Genomic DNA, 17,104 nt, shown 5'->3' on the forward strand with positions numbered 1-17,104 from the left:
TCTTTGGATATATGTTCTGAATGGACGGTTAATGAGACTGTTGACACCTTGGAGGACGCCTCTGTCCCTACCTTCTCCAAGGCACATTTGCACTTATGCCATACAATTAAGATGGCTGCCAACGCCCTAGGCTCAGCATACAAAACTTTCCCGACTCTAATCCAATCTTCTAATTTTAGAGATCCCTCTTCTAGATACCAGGGGCAGTGCTCTCCTATTTCCTGTACTAAACCTTTTAACTGTGAATCAGAGACATCTTTATTTGTATGTCTCAGAATATACTTCAATTCTTTCACATGAACACGCTATAAATCTGACAGGGAATTTCCCATACTTACTTGAGAGAATCCCGGAGGATGAGGTGCACCTAGTCTTATTGTCAGACGGAGCAAGCAGGGCGAAGGGTCCCTGTTCTGGGCTCCACTTGTAGGGATGGAATACAGCAAACACACAGGATACGAATCGGGAAGGAGGTGTTGCCAGTGGCTAGCTCCGAGCTCCTTTTATTATGCTTCTATGCTAATGACATCATAGTAACTCCCTCAATTACATGCCTAATGATTGGTGGATACAAAGTCACATGCATTTACATCGTGTCACCCTCAACTCTGCATGTAGGCAATGCCTGATTAACACATAGACAAAACCTGAGTCTCTGCACGTATCCAAGGCCTGTCAGCTGATGTCCTTTCCAAATAAGGACTACCGTATTTGCCGGCGTATAAGACGACCCCCCAACTTTTAGTTAAAATATAGAGTTTTGTTATATACTCGCCGTATAAGACTACCCCTTCTTCCGCACACCTTCTCTACCGCCCCGGGTGCAGCACAGCCGGCCAGGTCCCCTTACTTTTGTGGTACTTCCCCGACCGACCGATAACAGCCTGGGTCCAACAAACCTCCCTGCCCTTAACCGCGAATCTAAATTACCTTCTTACAGCTGCTGTAAGAAGGTAATTTAGATTCGCGGCTACAGGGCAGGGAGGATTGTCGGACCCGGGCTGTTATCGGTCGGTCGGGGAAGTGCCACAAAAGTAAGGGAACCTGGCCGGCTGTGCTGCAACCAGGGCGGGGCGGCCGCCCCTCTCCCTTGGTAGCCACTCGAACCGCGAGGCTACTCTCCTCCTTATCTGCCCTGCCTGCAGCACAGAGCCGAACGGAAGTCTTCCCGACGTCAGCGCTGACGTCGGAGGGAGGGAGGGCTTTGTTTAAGCCCTCCCTCCCCTCCGACGTCAGCGCTGACGTCGGGAAGACTTCCGTTCGGCTCTGTGCTGCAGGTGGGTAAAGAGGGGAAGTACTGCAATGGGATGTGGGAAGATGGTGGGTTGGCTGGCTCAGGAAAGGGGAGAAAGCTGCTAAATCAGATAAGGAAGAAAAAAAGGAACACAGGAAGATGCTGGACATGAAGGTTGTAGGGTGAAAGAAAAAACCCAGACATGAGGAGTAGGAAGGCAGGTGGGAGATGCTGGACACAAAAGGAGAGAGAAGGAAAAGGGAGAGGAACCAGAGATGCCAAGTCCATGGGAGGGAGGGAAAGGAAATGAGATACCAGACCATGGAGGGGGAGGGAGAGATGCCAGAGCATGGGGGAGAGAGAGGAAACAAATGCCAGACCAGAGGGAAAGGAGGGAGATAGATGCCAGGGCATGGGGGAGGGGAGGGAAGGAGATAGAGACATCAGACCATGGGGTGGAGTGGGAAGGAAGGAAGGAAAGGAGAAGAGAGAGATTCCAAAGCATAGGGAGACAGAAAAATGGAGAGGGGGGAAGCTGAAATGAATCATGTAGAAAGATACCATATGGAAGAGAGAGAGGATGGGCACTGGATGAAAAGGGCAGAGAGGGCAGAGAATGGAAGGGGCGAGACAGAGGGTGAACAGTAGATGGAAGGGGTAGAGAGAGGGGGGGGACAGACACTGAATGGAAGTGTGGAAGAGATAAGGGACAGATGCTGAATGGAAGTGTAGGGGAGAGGAGGGACAGACGCTGAATGGAAGTGTGGGGGAGAGGAGGGACAGGTGCAGAATGGAAGTGTGGGGAGAGGAGGGACAGACACTGAATGGAAGTGTGGGGAAGAAGGGGCAGACTGGGAGAGGGGGAGCAGACGCTGGAAGGAAGTGGGGAGGAGAAAGAAAAAAGGGCACATGTTGGATTGAGGGAAGAGGATAGAGTTAGATACTGGAAGGGGTGAGGGAAAGAGGTGGCAAGCTATAGGTAGACACAATGAAAGAGGGAAATTGAGGACTAAATAGTAAGAAAGAATTTAGACATAGGCAGAAAATAAATTGAGAAGGAAGAACAGGAGGAAGGGAGCAGAGAGAGAGATGCCTGAGCAGGGGGGAAGGGGAGGAGACAGATACCAGACCTGGGAGGAGGAAAAGAGGAAGGAGACAGATACCAGATCTGAGAGGAGAAAAGGAGGAGAGAGATAAGCTAAAATCTGCTGGGAGGGAAGGAGGGAGGGAGGGAGGGAGGAAGGTGAGAAAGAGGCAGAGAAAGTGTGTGGGGGGGTTGTAAGCAGATTAGAAAGACTAGAGAGAGAAAGGCCTGGACCACAGGGGAAAGACAGGAAGCAGATGCAGGAGTATGAGAAGTTCAGACAGAGGGGGAGAGACCCTGGGGAAGCCAGCATGGCTTCTGCCGAGGAAGGTCATGCCTCACGAACTTGCTGTACTTCTTTGAGGGAATAAACAGCCAGATGGATAAGGGGGAATCCATAGACATCATTTACCTTGACTTCCAAAAAGCCTTCGACAAGGTACCTCACGAACGGTTACTAAAAAAGCTGTGGAACCACGGGGTGCAAGGGGATATCCACCGATGGATCAAACACTGGCTGGCAGGCAGGAAACAGAGGGTTGGAGTAAAGGGCCAATACTCAGACTGGCAATGGGTCACGAGCGGAGTTCCACAGGGGTCGGTGCTGGGGCCTCTGCTGTTCAATATATTTATTACAGCCACTTCATTCCACACCTCTGGAACCAACTTCCCCCCCAACTTAGACAACAGAACTCATTATTAGCATTCCGTAAATCGGTAAAGACCCTCCTCTTCAATTAAAGATCCCCTCTGTCTCTCCCCCCCTTAAGCCCCACCCTCCACTCTCCTATCTCCTTCCCGAAATTCCAGTATTACCCTCTCTTACTCTTTCCACTAAAAAATTGCACCTATACGCTTATAACTTTCCTTACATGAAACTACTGTATTTCCCCCCTCTCTCTCTCTGCTCAATCCCCCTGTATTTAATTCTCTCCAAAAACTATAAATCCAACCACTAAACCTGTTGTACTACTTATATGTCTAGTTACTCCGCATTGTGTATGTTCAATTGTAAACCGTCCTGAGCTACTGGGAGGACGGGATAAAAATCTAAATAAAAATAAATAAATTAATGATCTGGAGACGGGGACAAAATGTGAGGTTATCAAATTTGCTGATGACACCAAACTCTGCAGCAGGGTTAGAAGCACGGAAGACTGTGAAGACCTGCAAAGGGACCTAACGAGACTGGAAGACTGGGCAAAAAAGTGGCAAATGAGTTTTAATGTACAGAAATGCAAGGTCATGCATGTAGGAAAAAAACCCCGATGTTCAGTTACAAAATGGGGGGAACGCTGCTAGGGGTGAGTAACCTTGAAAGGGACCTGGGGGTGATGGTCGACACATCACTGAAGCCATCGGTGCAGTGTGCGACAGCCTCAAAGAAAGCAAACAGAATGCTGGGCATCATCAAAAAAGGTATCACAACCAGGACAAAGGAAGTCATCATGCCACTGTATCGCGCAATGGTGCGCCCGCACCTGGAGTACTGTGTTCAGTACTGGTTGCCGTACCTCAAAAAGGACATGGCGGTACTAGAGGGAGTGCAGAGGAGGGCGACTAAACTGATAAAAGGTATGGAAAATTTTTCATATGCTGACAAGTTAAAAATGCTGGGGCTATTCTCCCTGGAGAAGAGGAGACTTAGAGGGGACATGATAGAGACCTTTAAAATCCTAAAGGGCATAGAGAAAGTGAATAAGGACAGATTCTTCAAACTGAGGGCTGCCACAAACACTAGGGGTCACTCGGAGATATTGAAAGGGGATAGGTTTAGAACAAATACTAGGAAGTTCTTTTTTACACAGAGGGTGGTGGACACATGGAACGCGCTTCCGGAGGATGTGATAGGACAGAACTCTGTACAGGGGTTCAAGGAGGGTTTGGATAGGTTCCTAGAGGATAAGGGGATAGAGGGGTACAAATAGAACTTGAGGAAGGTTATAGAAGTGGTCAGAGACCACTTCACAGGCCACAGACCTGATGGGCCGCCGCGGGAGCGGACCGCTGGGCGAGATGGACCTCTGGTCTGACCCAGTGGAGACAACTTCTTATGTTCTTATTTAAGATCATAACAGAGGAGGGAGAGAGAGGGAGACCTGGAACAAAGGTACAAATGAGAACTGACACTGGATCTGGGGAGGGTAAGATGGAAAAGAGAGAGAAACCTGGACCCAAAGGGGATGGGGATGGATTGTGAAAGAAATGTTGGATGCAAAGTGAGAAGGAAGTGCAACCAAAGACTCATGAAATCAACAGACAACAAAGGTAGGAAAAATGATTTTATTTTAAATTTAGTGATCAAAATTTGTCCGTTTTGAGAATTTATATCTGCTGTCTATATTTTGCACTATATTTGTCTGTTTTTCTATAGTTACTGAGGTGACATTGCATATTTTAAATTCATCTGCCTTGACATCTTTGAAAAAAGTCCTAAACTCGTAAATGATAATTAACATTTTCTCTGCGTAGTGTGCTTTGTGTTTTTTTTTAAATTTTATGTTTACCATTATGAATTAATAAGATATTGTGTGCACATGAAAAATGAATGGAAGAAATTGGGGGCGGGGTTAGGGCGGGATTGGGGGCGGGTCTGAATATTAATAGATGTCCCGTTTTGATGAAAAAAATAAATGGTCACGTTATTTATACTAGACCTGCTATTTCTCAATAAAACTCTTCTGTTTTTGAAAGTAGGGCAAGATTAAGTTTCATAAATCTCCTTTATCAATTTAATCTTACAGGTTCTTAAGCAAGTGGATAATAAATTTATTGCTTGTTTAATCAGTACCAAGAATGAGGAAACTGCAATCCCAGGTGAGAACTATTCATAGCAAGGCACTCCACTTTTTTCCTTACTATTTGCGCACTGTGATATTTCTGCCTCTTGCTGTCATCTCTGTGTTAACGTTTAGGTTTATTGACTTGATATATACCTCCTTTTGTGACTCAGAAAACAAGGCGATTTACAAAGAAAAACAATACATAAGGAAAAAGAAATAAACTTCAAAATTTGAATAGGACAGGATGTCATAGGATAAAAGTAAAGACAAAGCTTTAAAAAAATAGAGAACAGGCATTATAGTACTGCTAGCTCACCAAGTAAAAAGCCAAAAAAAATGTCTTGAACATTTTTTTAAAACAATAACGCTAGTGCTCTGTTCCTTATCATTAAACAGATGAATGCAGAGACTAGTGGGTTATGACCATCTATTAGTAGGTGAATAAACATTTTCCCCAGGAGCTCCAGGATTCTTCTGGACATGGCTTCTGTCTTACAGTTCACATGAGGGTACTTACAGTTCACTTGAGGGTACTTACTGTATATACTCAAATATAAACCAATGTAACCTTTTTTTCTCCTAAAAAGGGGAGGGATTATCCAGGAAAAGCAGGCAGCATATTCTCTACATGTGGGTGACGTCATCCACAGAGCCCTGTTGCGGACAGCTTTTCAAGCAAACTTGATTGAAGATCTTAAAGTTTACTAGTGCTGCACCGTGCATGCGTGTGCCTTCCCGCTCAGCTAGGGGGCGCGTCTCCTCAACGTGGTCCTCAGTTATTAGTTTTCTTCGGAGCCAGAGAGCCCTGTCTCTCTTCTCTGCGTCGATTTTTAGTGTCTTTCTTGCACCGCGGCTTCTTTTATTGATTTTTACGATCGGAAGTCACTGTGCCCCGCGTCTTTATTGTTTTTGTTAAAAAAAAAAAAAAAAACCTTGATTGTGACCGGGGGACCCGGTTTTTTTCCTTGGCTGCCTGGCCTTGCGTAGCCGCGGCCTTTTTTTCCTGCCTTATGTCCCGGCCTGTTACTGGGTTCAAAAAGTGCACGCAGTGCGGTTGGGTGCTTTGATAACTGACCCACACCGTTGGTGTATACTTTGTCTCGGTGTTGATTTTACACATATGCAGACATCCTCCTCGAAACAGATCCAAACCTTACAAACCTCCAAGAGAACATCACATCATGCATAATGAGACTTCACGCCTGATCCCTCTCAGTACAGATGAAATTAAATGAATCAAAAACAAAATTACTCTGGCTCGGCCCAAAATTAGCTCACCTGCCCGCCCTCTTCACCCTACCCACAGGCCCTGCTCTACACCTTGAGTTCTCAAGCAAGGTCCTTGGCATCACTATCGACTCCTCCCTTTCCCTCAACGATCACCTGAATTCCCTGGCAAAATCTTGTTTTTTCAGCCTCCACATGCTGAGGAAAGTTAGATCCTATTTTCACCAAAAGCATTTCACCGTCCTTGTACAATCCATCATCCTATCCAAACTCGATTATTGTAACGCCATCTACTTAGGCCTAACGAAAAAAAGTCTTCGCAGACTCCAGCTTATCCAGAACACTGCGGCTAAGCTGATTTTTGCTAAACGCAAATATGACCACGTCTCCCCTCTACTTACCAATCTTCACTGGCTCCCAGTACTTTCCAGAATTCATTTCAAATGCTCCTGCCTGGCTTTCAAGATCATTCACGGCATCCTTCCGCCCCTACTCCCTCTATCCTTCCTCGCCCCGACACCAACTACCACCAGATCTGCCCACAGACATAAACTATCCTTCCCCTCTCTACACGGCATCCTCCACGCAGGTAAACTGGGTAGATCCCTCCTCTCCAAAATCACTGGCCTCTGGAATGACCTCACTGTCCCGCTGCGGAACCTGGACTCCCTCCAACTATTCCGAAAACAACTGAAAACCTGGCTTTTCTCTAGCATATAATAATCTCTTCTTCTGATTACATCCCCTCTTTTTATGCTTTGTAAACTCTTTCTCTTCTCTCTTCCCATATTTTTTAAACTCTGTAAACCGTGTCGAGCTCCACTTCAGTGGAGAAGATGCGGTATATAAACCTAAGGCTTAGTTTAGTTTAGTTTAGTTGATCATCCTACAGCTTCTTGCCCGCATTGTGCCACTCTTCAACCTCGGGCTCTTCGTCGAAGGTGGACCAAGATTGCGGAACTCTTTGCCATGGACCAGCCTGGGAATAGGACCTCGATCCCGGTCTCGGCCTCGATGTCGGCCTCGAAGACCTCGGCCCCGAGTAAGTCTCCCTCGACTTCGAAGGCCTCGGCAGCTCCGGCTTCGAAGACCTCAGCCTCAGGTAAGTGTCCTCTTCCTCCTTCAGGTTCAGCTCAGCTACCGAAGAAGCCGTCCTCGGAGTCTCTGGCCACCCAGGCAGTGAGTGTAGTTCTGCCGGCCTCTGAGAGACCTGCCTCCATTTTCAGGGAATACTCTACATCACTGCTGCACCTGTCCGTCCAAATCCTTTGGTCTCGGTGCCGATGTTCGAGGATATGCTTAAAGCTATCTTAACCTCGCAGATCTCCTCTGTTTTGGCTCAACTTGCCCCGGCCTCGACCTCGCTCGTTGTTGACCAGCCTGAGCATCGTGCCGAGGGTTCTCGGGGTAAGGTGCGTCGGTTCCGACACTTCTCCTCAAGTGACTTCTTGCCTCCTCCCTCAAGGCGGACTTCTCCCGCCGCCAAGCCTCGCTTGAAGCGCTGGCCTAAGCATACCTCTTCTTCGAGGCAGCGGTCCGCAAAACGGTCCAGAGACTCACCCCGTGGCGGAGTAGGTCGCTGGATCCTCGCACTATGGGGTCCATCGAGCTGTCGGACCTCGTGCTGTCTGACCCTCATCCTCGACGTGCCTTCTCAGTCTCCAAGCTGAGGAGCTTTGAGGTCGAAGACTCTCGCCTCGCCGCGTTGGAAGGTTTCTTCTTCCTGGGCTTGCTGGGGCGGGCTCCCCGGGTCTCCGTCCCTCGGACTCCCAGTTCCTCGCCTTCCAGGCGTTCTAAACGCAAGCAGTCGTTGACTCCCCCTCGTTCTCTCAGCGGGGCTTCCTCGACGTCCATGCTTGTAGACACTGACCTACCGGCGCAGTACTCGAGGCAGGCTTCCCCCTCGTTCTCTGCTGTCCCGAAGTCCCACTCGGCTTCGCCTCTCGAAGGGCATTCGCGGGCAAGGCTTCCTCCTTCACAAGATTCGTGATGGATATGGGCAAAGCGCTGCAACTGGACCTCTAGTCCGAGTCCAGGTACACCTGGGAATATTTGGAGGAGATGGAGCTTCCTCACCCACCGAAGGAATCCCCTCGCCTCCCCTTGAATCCAGTTTTGCAGCAGATTTTCTTCCGGGATTTGGAGATGCCATACGCGATTCCTGCCATTCCGTCCAAGATGGAATCCCAATACAGGACGGTCCCGTGTAAGAGATTTGAAAAGGCTCAGCTCTCCTACCAGTTCTTGGTTGTAGAGTCTTCCTTGAAGAAGTCTAATCCTTCCAGGTTCTATGTGGCTGTCCTGCCGGGCCGGGAAGGCCGGACTATGGACAAGTTTGACAGGCGCCTGTACCAAAATTCGATGATGGCGAACAGGGTTCTGAATTACAATTTCAATTTTACATCCTAGCTCAAACATTGCATCAAATCCCTGCCCTCTTTTCAGGATGATTTGGCTATCCATCGCCGGGCTGAATTTCGCCTACTGGATACGGTGTCGCAGATTCGCCTTTATATGTTTCAGGCGACCTATGATGCCTTTGAACTTTCCTCGAGGGTCTCCGTTTTTGCAATAGCCATGCGCCGTCTAGCTTGGCTCCGCATTGTTGACATGGACCCTAATCTGCAGGACCGTCTGGCAAGTTCCATCGAGGCGACCACCAAACGCCTTTCCGAACATGAACGCTCCTTCGCCTCCTTGGTCAGACCCAAGGCGAAGCCCGCTCCTCCTAAGTCGTACAATTTGCCCCCCCACCCGGCACTATCCCCAGAAGTCCACGCCGGCTTTTACCAGGCCGCCAGCCAGGCGTCAGCAGCAGCAGAGGGCCCCTTAAAAGCCTCAGACCCTGCAGCGGCTAAGCCAGTGCCGTCCTTTTGACTATCCCAGTTTGAGCAGGCCCCCTCCCCCTTCGTCCTCGAGTCTTCTCTTCTACCTATCGAGGGCCATCTCAGTTCCTTTTGTCAATGGGAACCGAGTGCTTCGGACCACTGGGTCCTCTCCATCATCAGGGAGGGGGTATTCCCTTCATTTCCGGATGGCACCTCCGGACCTGCCCCCAAGAGAGTGTCTTTCCAACAGGATGCAGCTCCCCCTTCTTCTCCAGGAGGCTCATGCCCTCTTTCGCCTCTGGGCGGTGGAGGAGGTCCTTTAGTGTCAGTGGGGCGCCGGATTCTACTCCCGGTACTTTCTAGTCCCCAAAAAGTCCAGGGACCTTCGCCCTATTCTGGACCTCAGAGTATTGAACAAGTTCCTGGTCAAGGAGAAGTTCCGCATGCTCTCTCTTCCCACGTTGGACGAGGGAAGAGAGGGACTGGACGAGGGGGACGAGGTGCTCGCTGGATCTAAAAGAGGCCTACACTCACATCCCGATTCATCCGGCCTTTCGCAGGTTTCTTCATTTTCAGGTGGGAGATCTTCACCTGCAGTATCGAGTCCTCCCGTTCGGGCTCGCATCCTCCCTGTGAGTCTTCACGAAGTGCCTCATGGTGGTGGCGGTGGCCCTGCGGTCGCAGGGTCTTCAAGTTGATGACTGGCTCATCAAAGCACCGTCACGGCAGGAGGTTATTTCAGCGACCCAACAGACTATTACATTCCTTCAGCATCTGGGCTTCGAGGTCAACTTCCCCAAGTCCCAGTTGTGTTTCTCTGAGTCTCTGCAGTTCATAGGAGCAGTGCTGGACACGGTTCGCCTCCGCTCGTTTCTGCCTCAGCCTCGGCAGGCCGCCCTCATTCGCTTGTGCTGGCAGGTCTCCTTTCAGTTCACGGTTTCGGCCAAGCAGATGATGATTCTGTTGGGACACATGGCCTCCACCGTTCATGTGACTCCTTTTGCCAGACTTCACCTCCGAGTGCCTCAGTGGACCCTGGTGTCCCAGTTGGGACAGGAGCGGGATCCCGCCTCTCGACACATTGCGGTGACTCCCTCCTTGAAGCGTTCACTCCGCTGGTGGACGCTCTCTTCTAATCTTTCCAGAGGTTTTCTCTTTCTCGCGCCCCTGCCGCAGAAGGTCCTAACAATGGACTCCTCCACATTTGTCTGGGGGGCTCACCTCGATGGCCTCTGGACTCAGGGTCTTTGGTCGAGCGCCGACCGTCGCTGCCACATTAACCTGCTGGAGCTTCAGGCCATTTACAATGCTTTGGTAGCCTTTCAGCATTTGCATCAGGATCGCATGGTCCTGGTGCGAACGGACAACCAGGTGGCGATGTATTATGTGAACAAGCATGGGGGTACGGGTTCCCTGTCTCTTTGTTGGGAAGCTCTTCGGCTCTGGGAGTGGGTGATACGCCACAACATCTTCCTTCAAGCGGTCAACATCCAAGGCGAGCAAAACTGCCTGGCGGACAGGTTGAGTCGCCTTCTCCAGCCACACGAATAGTTGCTCCTTTCCGCCACTCTGCATCAGGTGTTTGCTCGATGGGGGACGCCGCAGATAGATCTGTTTGCCTTGCCCCTCAACCACAAGGTAACCCCGTAGACATCGTATATCTAGATTTCCAAAAAGCCTTCGACAAGGTACCCCATGAACTCCTACTGAAGAAACTGTGGAGTCACGGAGTGGAAGGGGACGTGCACAGATGGATCAAAAATTGGCTGGCGGACAGGAAGCAGAGGGTAGGAGTAAAGGGGCGCTACTCTGACTGAATAGGGGTCACGAGTGGTGTTCCGCAAGGGTCAATACTGGGACCGCTGCTGTTCAATATATTTATTAATGACCTGGAAATGGGGACGAAGTGCGAAGTTATCAAGTTCGCGGATGACACAAAACTCTCCAGCAGGGTCAGAACTGTTGAGGAATGCAAAGAACTGCAGAACGACCTGAACAAACTAAGTGAGTGGGCAAAAAGATGGCAGATGAGCTTCAATGTGGAGAAATGTAAGGTCTTGCACATAGGGAAGGGGAACTCCATGTACAGCTATACGATGGGTGGGAGGGTACTGGGGGAAGGCAACCAAGAAAAAGATCTGGGGGTATTAGTGCATAACACAATGAAGCCGGCGGTGCAATGTGCAGCGGCCTCAAAGAAGGCGAACAGAATGTTGGGCATTATCAAAAAAGTATCACTACCAGAACGAAGGAAGTTATCCTGCCACTGTATCGAGCAATGGTGCACCCACATCTGGAATACTGCGTCCAATACTGGTCGCCATACCTCAAGAAGGACATGGCAATACTCGAGAGGGACCAGAGGAGAGCAACGAGGATGATAAAGGGCATGGAGAACCTTTCATATGCCGAACAGTTGGACAAGCTGGGGCTCTTTACCCTGGAAAAGCAGATACTGAGAGGGGACATGATAGAGACTTATAAAATCATGAAAGGCATAGAGAAGGTGGAGAGGGACAAATTCTTTAGACTAGTGGGGACAACAAAAACAAGAGGTCAATCAGAAAAATTGAGAGGAGACAGATTCATAACGAATGCAAGGAAGTTCTTCTTCACTCAACGGGTGGTAGACACATGGAACGCGCTTCCCGGAGAGGTGATAAGACAGAGTACAATTCTGGGGTTCAAAAAGGGACTGGATGACTTCCTAGAAGCGAAGGGGATAACAGGGTACAGATAGAGGTTTACCTTACAGGACATTAAGCGAACAGGGTATGGACGTTTTAGCTTAGGTAGGGAACACTTACAGGTCATGGACCTGGGGGGCCGCCGTGGGAGCGGACTGCCAGGCACGATGGCCCCTGGTCTGACCCGGCAGAGGCAATGCTTATGTTCTTATGTTCTGCTCCAGGATTTACTCCCCGGATCGTCTCGAGGAGGATGCTTTCCTTCTGGATTGGACGGGCCGGTTCCTCTACGCATTCCCTCCATTTCCTCTGATTCTGAAGACTCTCGTAAAGTTCAAGTCGGCTCATGCCACTATGATTTTGATAGCTCTTCGGTGGCCCAGGCAGCCGTGGTTCTCCCTTCTTCTCTGACTCAGTGTCAAGGAGCCTCTGCTTCTGCCTGGATTTTGGATTTCCTTCTCTGCTGTCTCAGGGTCAGGGTTCGCTGCTGCATCCCAATCTGCAATCTCTACACTTAACAGCTTGGTTCCTTTCCACCTGACTCCCTCTTTCGATTTTTCTCAGTTGGTGAGGGATGTTCTCGAGGCCTCTCGGAAGAGTTCCACTAGACAATACTACTCCCAGAAATGGACTAGATTTGCTGCGTGGTGTGCTATGCATCGCCACTGTCTGCCTTCTTGTCCTCCATGCTGGATTATCTGATCCACTTGTCTCGACCTGGTCTCAAATCGACATCTATTCGAGTCCACCTCCGTGCGATTGCTGCCTTTCATCAGCCGATTGATGGGAAATCGCTCTCGGTCCATCCGGTGGTTTCCCGATTTATGAAGGGCCTCTTCAATATCCATCTTCCACTCAAACTTCCTCCTCCCCCCCGGTGGTTTGGGATCTTAATGTGGTTCTGGCTCAGTTGATGAAACCTCTATTTGAACCCATTGATAAGGCTCATCTGAAGTACCTCACTTGGAAGGTGGTGTTCCTGATCGCCCTCACGTCTGCTTGCAGAGTCAGTGAGCTGCAGGCTCTAGTTGCGGACCCGCCTTTTACTGTTTTTCATCATTACAAGGTGGTCCTTCGTACTCATCCTAAGTTCTTGCCTAAGGTGGTTTCGGATTTCCACCTCAACCAGTCCATTGTTCTTCCGGTGTTTTTTCCTAAGCCCCATTCTCATCCTGGAGAGGTGGCGCTTCACACTCTTGACTGTAAGAGGTTGTTGGCTTTTTACCTACAACGCACCCAGTCTCATCGGATGGCTCCTCAACTCTTCATATCTTTTGATCCTAATCGGTTGGGGCGTCCTATTTCCAAGCGCACCTTGTCCAACTGGTTGGCTGCTTGTATTTCCTTCTGCTACGCTCAGGCTGGTCTCCCGCTGCAGGGTCGGGTCACGGGGCATAAAGTCCGAGCGATGGCGGCTTCCGTCGCTTTCCTCAGGTCCACGCCTATTGAGGAGATCTGCAAGGCCGCCACTTGGTCCTCGGTTCATACAATCACCTCTCACTACTGTCTGGATGTTTTTTCCAGATGCAACGGCCAGTTCGGCCAGTTGGTTTTGTGTAATCTGTTCTCCTAAATTGCCAACTCTCCCACCGTACCATTCTGGTTAGCTTGGAGGTCACCCACATGTAGAGAATATGCTGCCTGCTTGTCCTGGGATAAAGCACAGTTACTTACCGTAACAAGTGTTATCCAGGGACAGCAGGCAGATATTCTCGCAACCCTCCCACCTTCCCGGGTTGGCTTCTTTGCTAGCTATCTGAACTGAGGACCACGTTGAGGAGATTTGCCCCCTAGCTGAGCGGGAAGACACACGCATGCGCGGTGCAGTACTAGCAAACTTTAAGTTCTTCAATCAAGTTTGCTTGAAAAGCTGTCCGCGGCGGGGCTCCGTGCAGTGGCGTACCTAGGGTATGTGGCGCCCGGGGCCCATCATTTTTTGACACACACCCCCCCATGTAAAAAAATATTTTTTGTAATGACCATGAAACGGAATAAATGGTCAGAATAGAAACAGGCAGTGAAAATTTTCTTATATTCCAAACATAACATAACATAACATAAATTATGTCTGAATTGTCATGACATCAGAAGTACATATGGAGTAGTTGCAGGTGATGCTTGGGACAGTTCTGATTGTGTTAGTTCGGTTTTATGTGTTTTTTGAATAGAAGGGTTTTTATTTCTTTTTGAAGGTTTTGCAGTCTGTGGTTGATATCAATTGGTTGTAGAGTTGGGGGTCGAGTGTTGCAGCTCGAATGGCTAGGAGGTTGTCGAACAGTTTTTTTCTTTTGACGTTTTTGGTTGGAGGGTGTGTGAATGGTGCGTGAGTTCTCCTATGTCTGGTTGAAGTGGATTGAATTATTTAGCTGAAGAAATTAGTTACCCCCCATTCCACACACATTAATTCTCTTCCATTTTTGTTCCCATTATAAAAAACACTGATAAGTTCCCAGAAAAAAAATACATTAAAATAAGAAGTGAAAACAAAGGCCCCTACAGATGAGAACATAACATAAGAATAGCCTAACTGGGTCAGACCAATGGTCCATCATGCCCAGTAGCCCATTCTCATGGTAGCCAATCCAGGACACTAATACCTGGTCAAAACCCAAAGAGTAGCAACATTCCATGCTACCGATCCAGGGCAAGCAGACACTTCCCCCATGTCTTAATAACAGATTATGGACTTTTCCTCCAGGAATTTGTCCAAATCTTTCTTAAAACCAGCTACACTATCTGCTTTTACCATAACTTCTGGCCACTTCATTTTTAAGTTTAGATCTTTCCTTTCAAACAAAGACCTTGCTAGATGTCAAATACAGCACAAGGTAACTTCACATGGACTTAGCTGTGCAGGAAATGTGAATCTCCTCATACACCCACCATATATGTAATGTAATGTAATGTAATTTATTTCTTATATACCGCTACATCCGTTAGGTTCTAAGCGGTTTACAGAAAATATACATTAAGATTAGAAATAAGAAAGGTACTTGAAAAATTCCCTTACTGTCCCGAAGGCTCACAATCTTAACTAAAGTACCTGGAGGGTAATAGAGAAGTGAAAAGTAGAGTTAGAGGAAAAATAAAATAAACATTTTAACAAGACAGCATTGATCTAAATACTTTGGAAGGTAGAAGAGAGGAGAGAAAGGAATAGAAGCAGAAGGGGGAGCCGTTGAACAGTAGAATTCTGGAGAAATTTAAATGATAGAAATAGAACAAAACAAAGACAAAAGGCAAAACAATAGATAAGATTAAAGATAAATCATAAGCTGGAAAGAAAAATAAAATAAAACTTTGTCTTCAATCCACGGTTTCAGCGTCAGTGATGAAGTGGAGCAAGTAAGTTTAGGAGGAGCGATTGACGTTTCCAGAAAGGGCTGTTCAGTCCCCACCACCACCACCCCCGAAGGACCGCTCGCCCCACTGACCTTCCTGCACCACCTATGAAGCAGCCGCAGCAGGATCGCGACGTCAGCTATCCCTGCGCTGCTTAGGCGCTGCTTCCTGCGCCGCGTTCCCGCCCCTCCCCTCCTCTGACGTCCTGCGGGACCGTGGCGCAGGAAGCAGCGCCCAAGCAGCTCAGGGATAGCTGACCTCGCGATCCTGCTGCTTGCTGCTTCACAGGTGGTGCAGGAAGGTCAGTGGGGCGAGCGGTCCTTCGGGGGTGTGGGGGGACTGAACGGCAAGGCCGGGAGCACCCCTTCAGGGCTGGCACCCGGGGCGGACCGCCCCTCCCGCCCCCCCCCCCCTTGGTACGCCACTGGCTCCGTGGATGACGTCACCCACATATAGAGAATATCTGCCTGCTGTCCTTGGATAACACCTGTTACGATAAGTAACTGTGCTGAAGGTTAATGCGAATATAAACCAAGGTTCTACACTCAGCCCTCCTCACTGCTCTACCCTTCTGGGCTCTTCACTCAGCCCCCCTCCCTTTCCTGCCCTGCCAGACTTTGCACCCTGTTCCCATTCTCTTCCTCCCTCCCCTGATGCCATGTCAAAGAGAACTCCCAGGTATTCCAGCAATTGTAAAACTAGGTCTTATAGGCATTGTAAAGCAGGTCTACTTTTGAGCATGGTTTGGGCAATGGATAGACATGAGTTAGGTGGACAGGGCTTTGGATGTCTCCAATACGTTTCACTAAATATTAATAATAATAACTTTATAGATTAATAGGGTTTTTATTTTTGCTTTATTAAGCTCAAAATACATTTAATAATGCACCACATAAACAGGGCACATGAATACAAAGATATTGCATGCAAAACCTTATCAGGGGTGTCTGTTGCAGATTTTGTTATCATTCACAAAGATGCAAATCATTTCTTAAGGGATTTGGCGGGATAGAGGGCTCTAATATAGTATAATATCTCCAGTCAATTAACCTATCCATCTTCTCTGAAAATTTTTTGTTACATCGCTAAAATTTCTTTAGCTTTGGACATTTTCACCAGGCTTAACCCATTCCTCCTGTAGAGCATATCAACTCCCCAACCTTGGCTTACCCCCAAAGAGTTTTCTTTCTTCTCTGCAGAGAGGCTTTGGCTAAAATTCTGTTCCCATGCTATTGTCAAGACAGTTTGTATTTTTTATAGGCCGCTGACAGTATAAATAGGTGACCTCCAAGTAGAACGGAACTTGATGCTGGAAATAGTATTTTTCTTATGTTTCTACCTAGATGGGAATCTGCTGGTACTGGTAGATCAGCATGCAGCACATGAACGCATCCGCCTGGAGCAACTTATCACAGGTAAGAAAGTTACTGGGAGATTGTATGCTCTGTCCTGTTCATACAGAAGCTAATCAGGTTGGGGGCAGCTTTTCTGACTCCATATACTAGCACTGCTGATGGAGCTCTTGGGAAGGTGGTAAAAATGTTTTCCGATGCCACAAAAGTTTTTCTGATCTGTGTATCAGCACTGCTGAGGCTGCCAGTGGGAGGGAATTTTGAGGACCATCATGCGTCTGTGCTGTTCTGCCAACTCTGTGGTATTGAACAAATTCCTCCAGTAAGCCCAGGGTTGTGCATTTATTACCCCCAACCATTGTCAAAAGTTGGCATCTATGGGTAACACTTTTCAGATCCTGATGCAGCCTGAAAGTGTTGTGAATGCTCTGCACTAGTGTTGTTGATGCAATGTGTGGGGAGGCTACAGTGATAGGGTGGAACGAATTGATGGAGGCATAGCGTTACATGTTAAGAAGGGCCTTGAATTGAATAGACTGAAAATTCTACAGGAGCAGAAACACACCT

At 48.4% G+C, this 17,104-nt stretch overlaps 1 protein-coding gene across 4 annotated transcripts in view; it reads left to right on the forward strand.

Moving 5' to 3' along the window:
- Nucleotides 1–17,104, forward strand: part of MLH3 (mutL homolog 3) — a 182,821-nt gene that overhangs the window by 81,019 nt on the left and 84,698 nt on the right. For all 4 annotated transcript variants that reach the window (XM_033952510.1, XM_033952512.1, XM_033952509.1 and 1 more), the window contains 2 exons: nucleotides 5,063–5,135; nucleotides 16,529–16,600. In XM_033952510.1, the coding sequence (XP_033808401.1) occupies nucleotides 5,063–5,135; nucleotides 16,529–16,600 (145 nt within the window). The remainder of the gene's footprint in view (nucleotides 1–5,062; nucleotides 5,136–16,528; nucleotides 16,601–17,104) is intronic.

Source organism: Geotrypetes seraphini, chromosome 7, assembly GCF_902459505.1.
Source record: "Geotrypetes seraphini chromosome 7, aGeoSer1.1, whole genome shotgun sequence".
NCBI classification, from domain to species: Eukaryota; Metazoa; Chordata; class Amphibia; order Gymnophiona; family Dermophiidae; genus Geotrypetes; species Geotrypetes seraphini.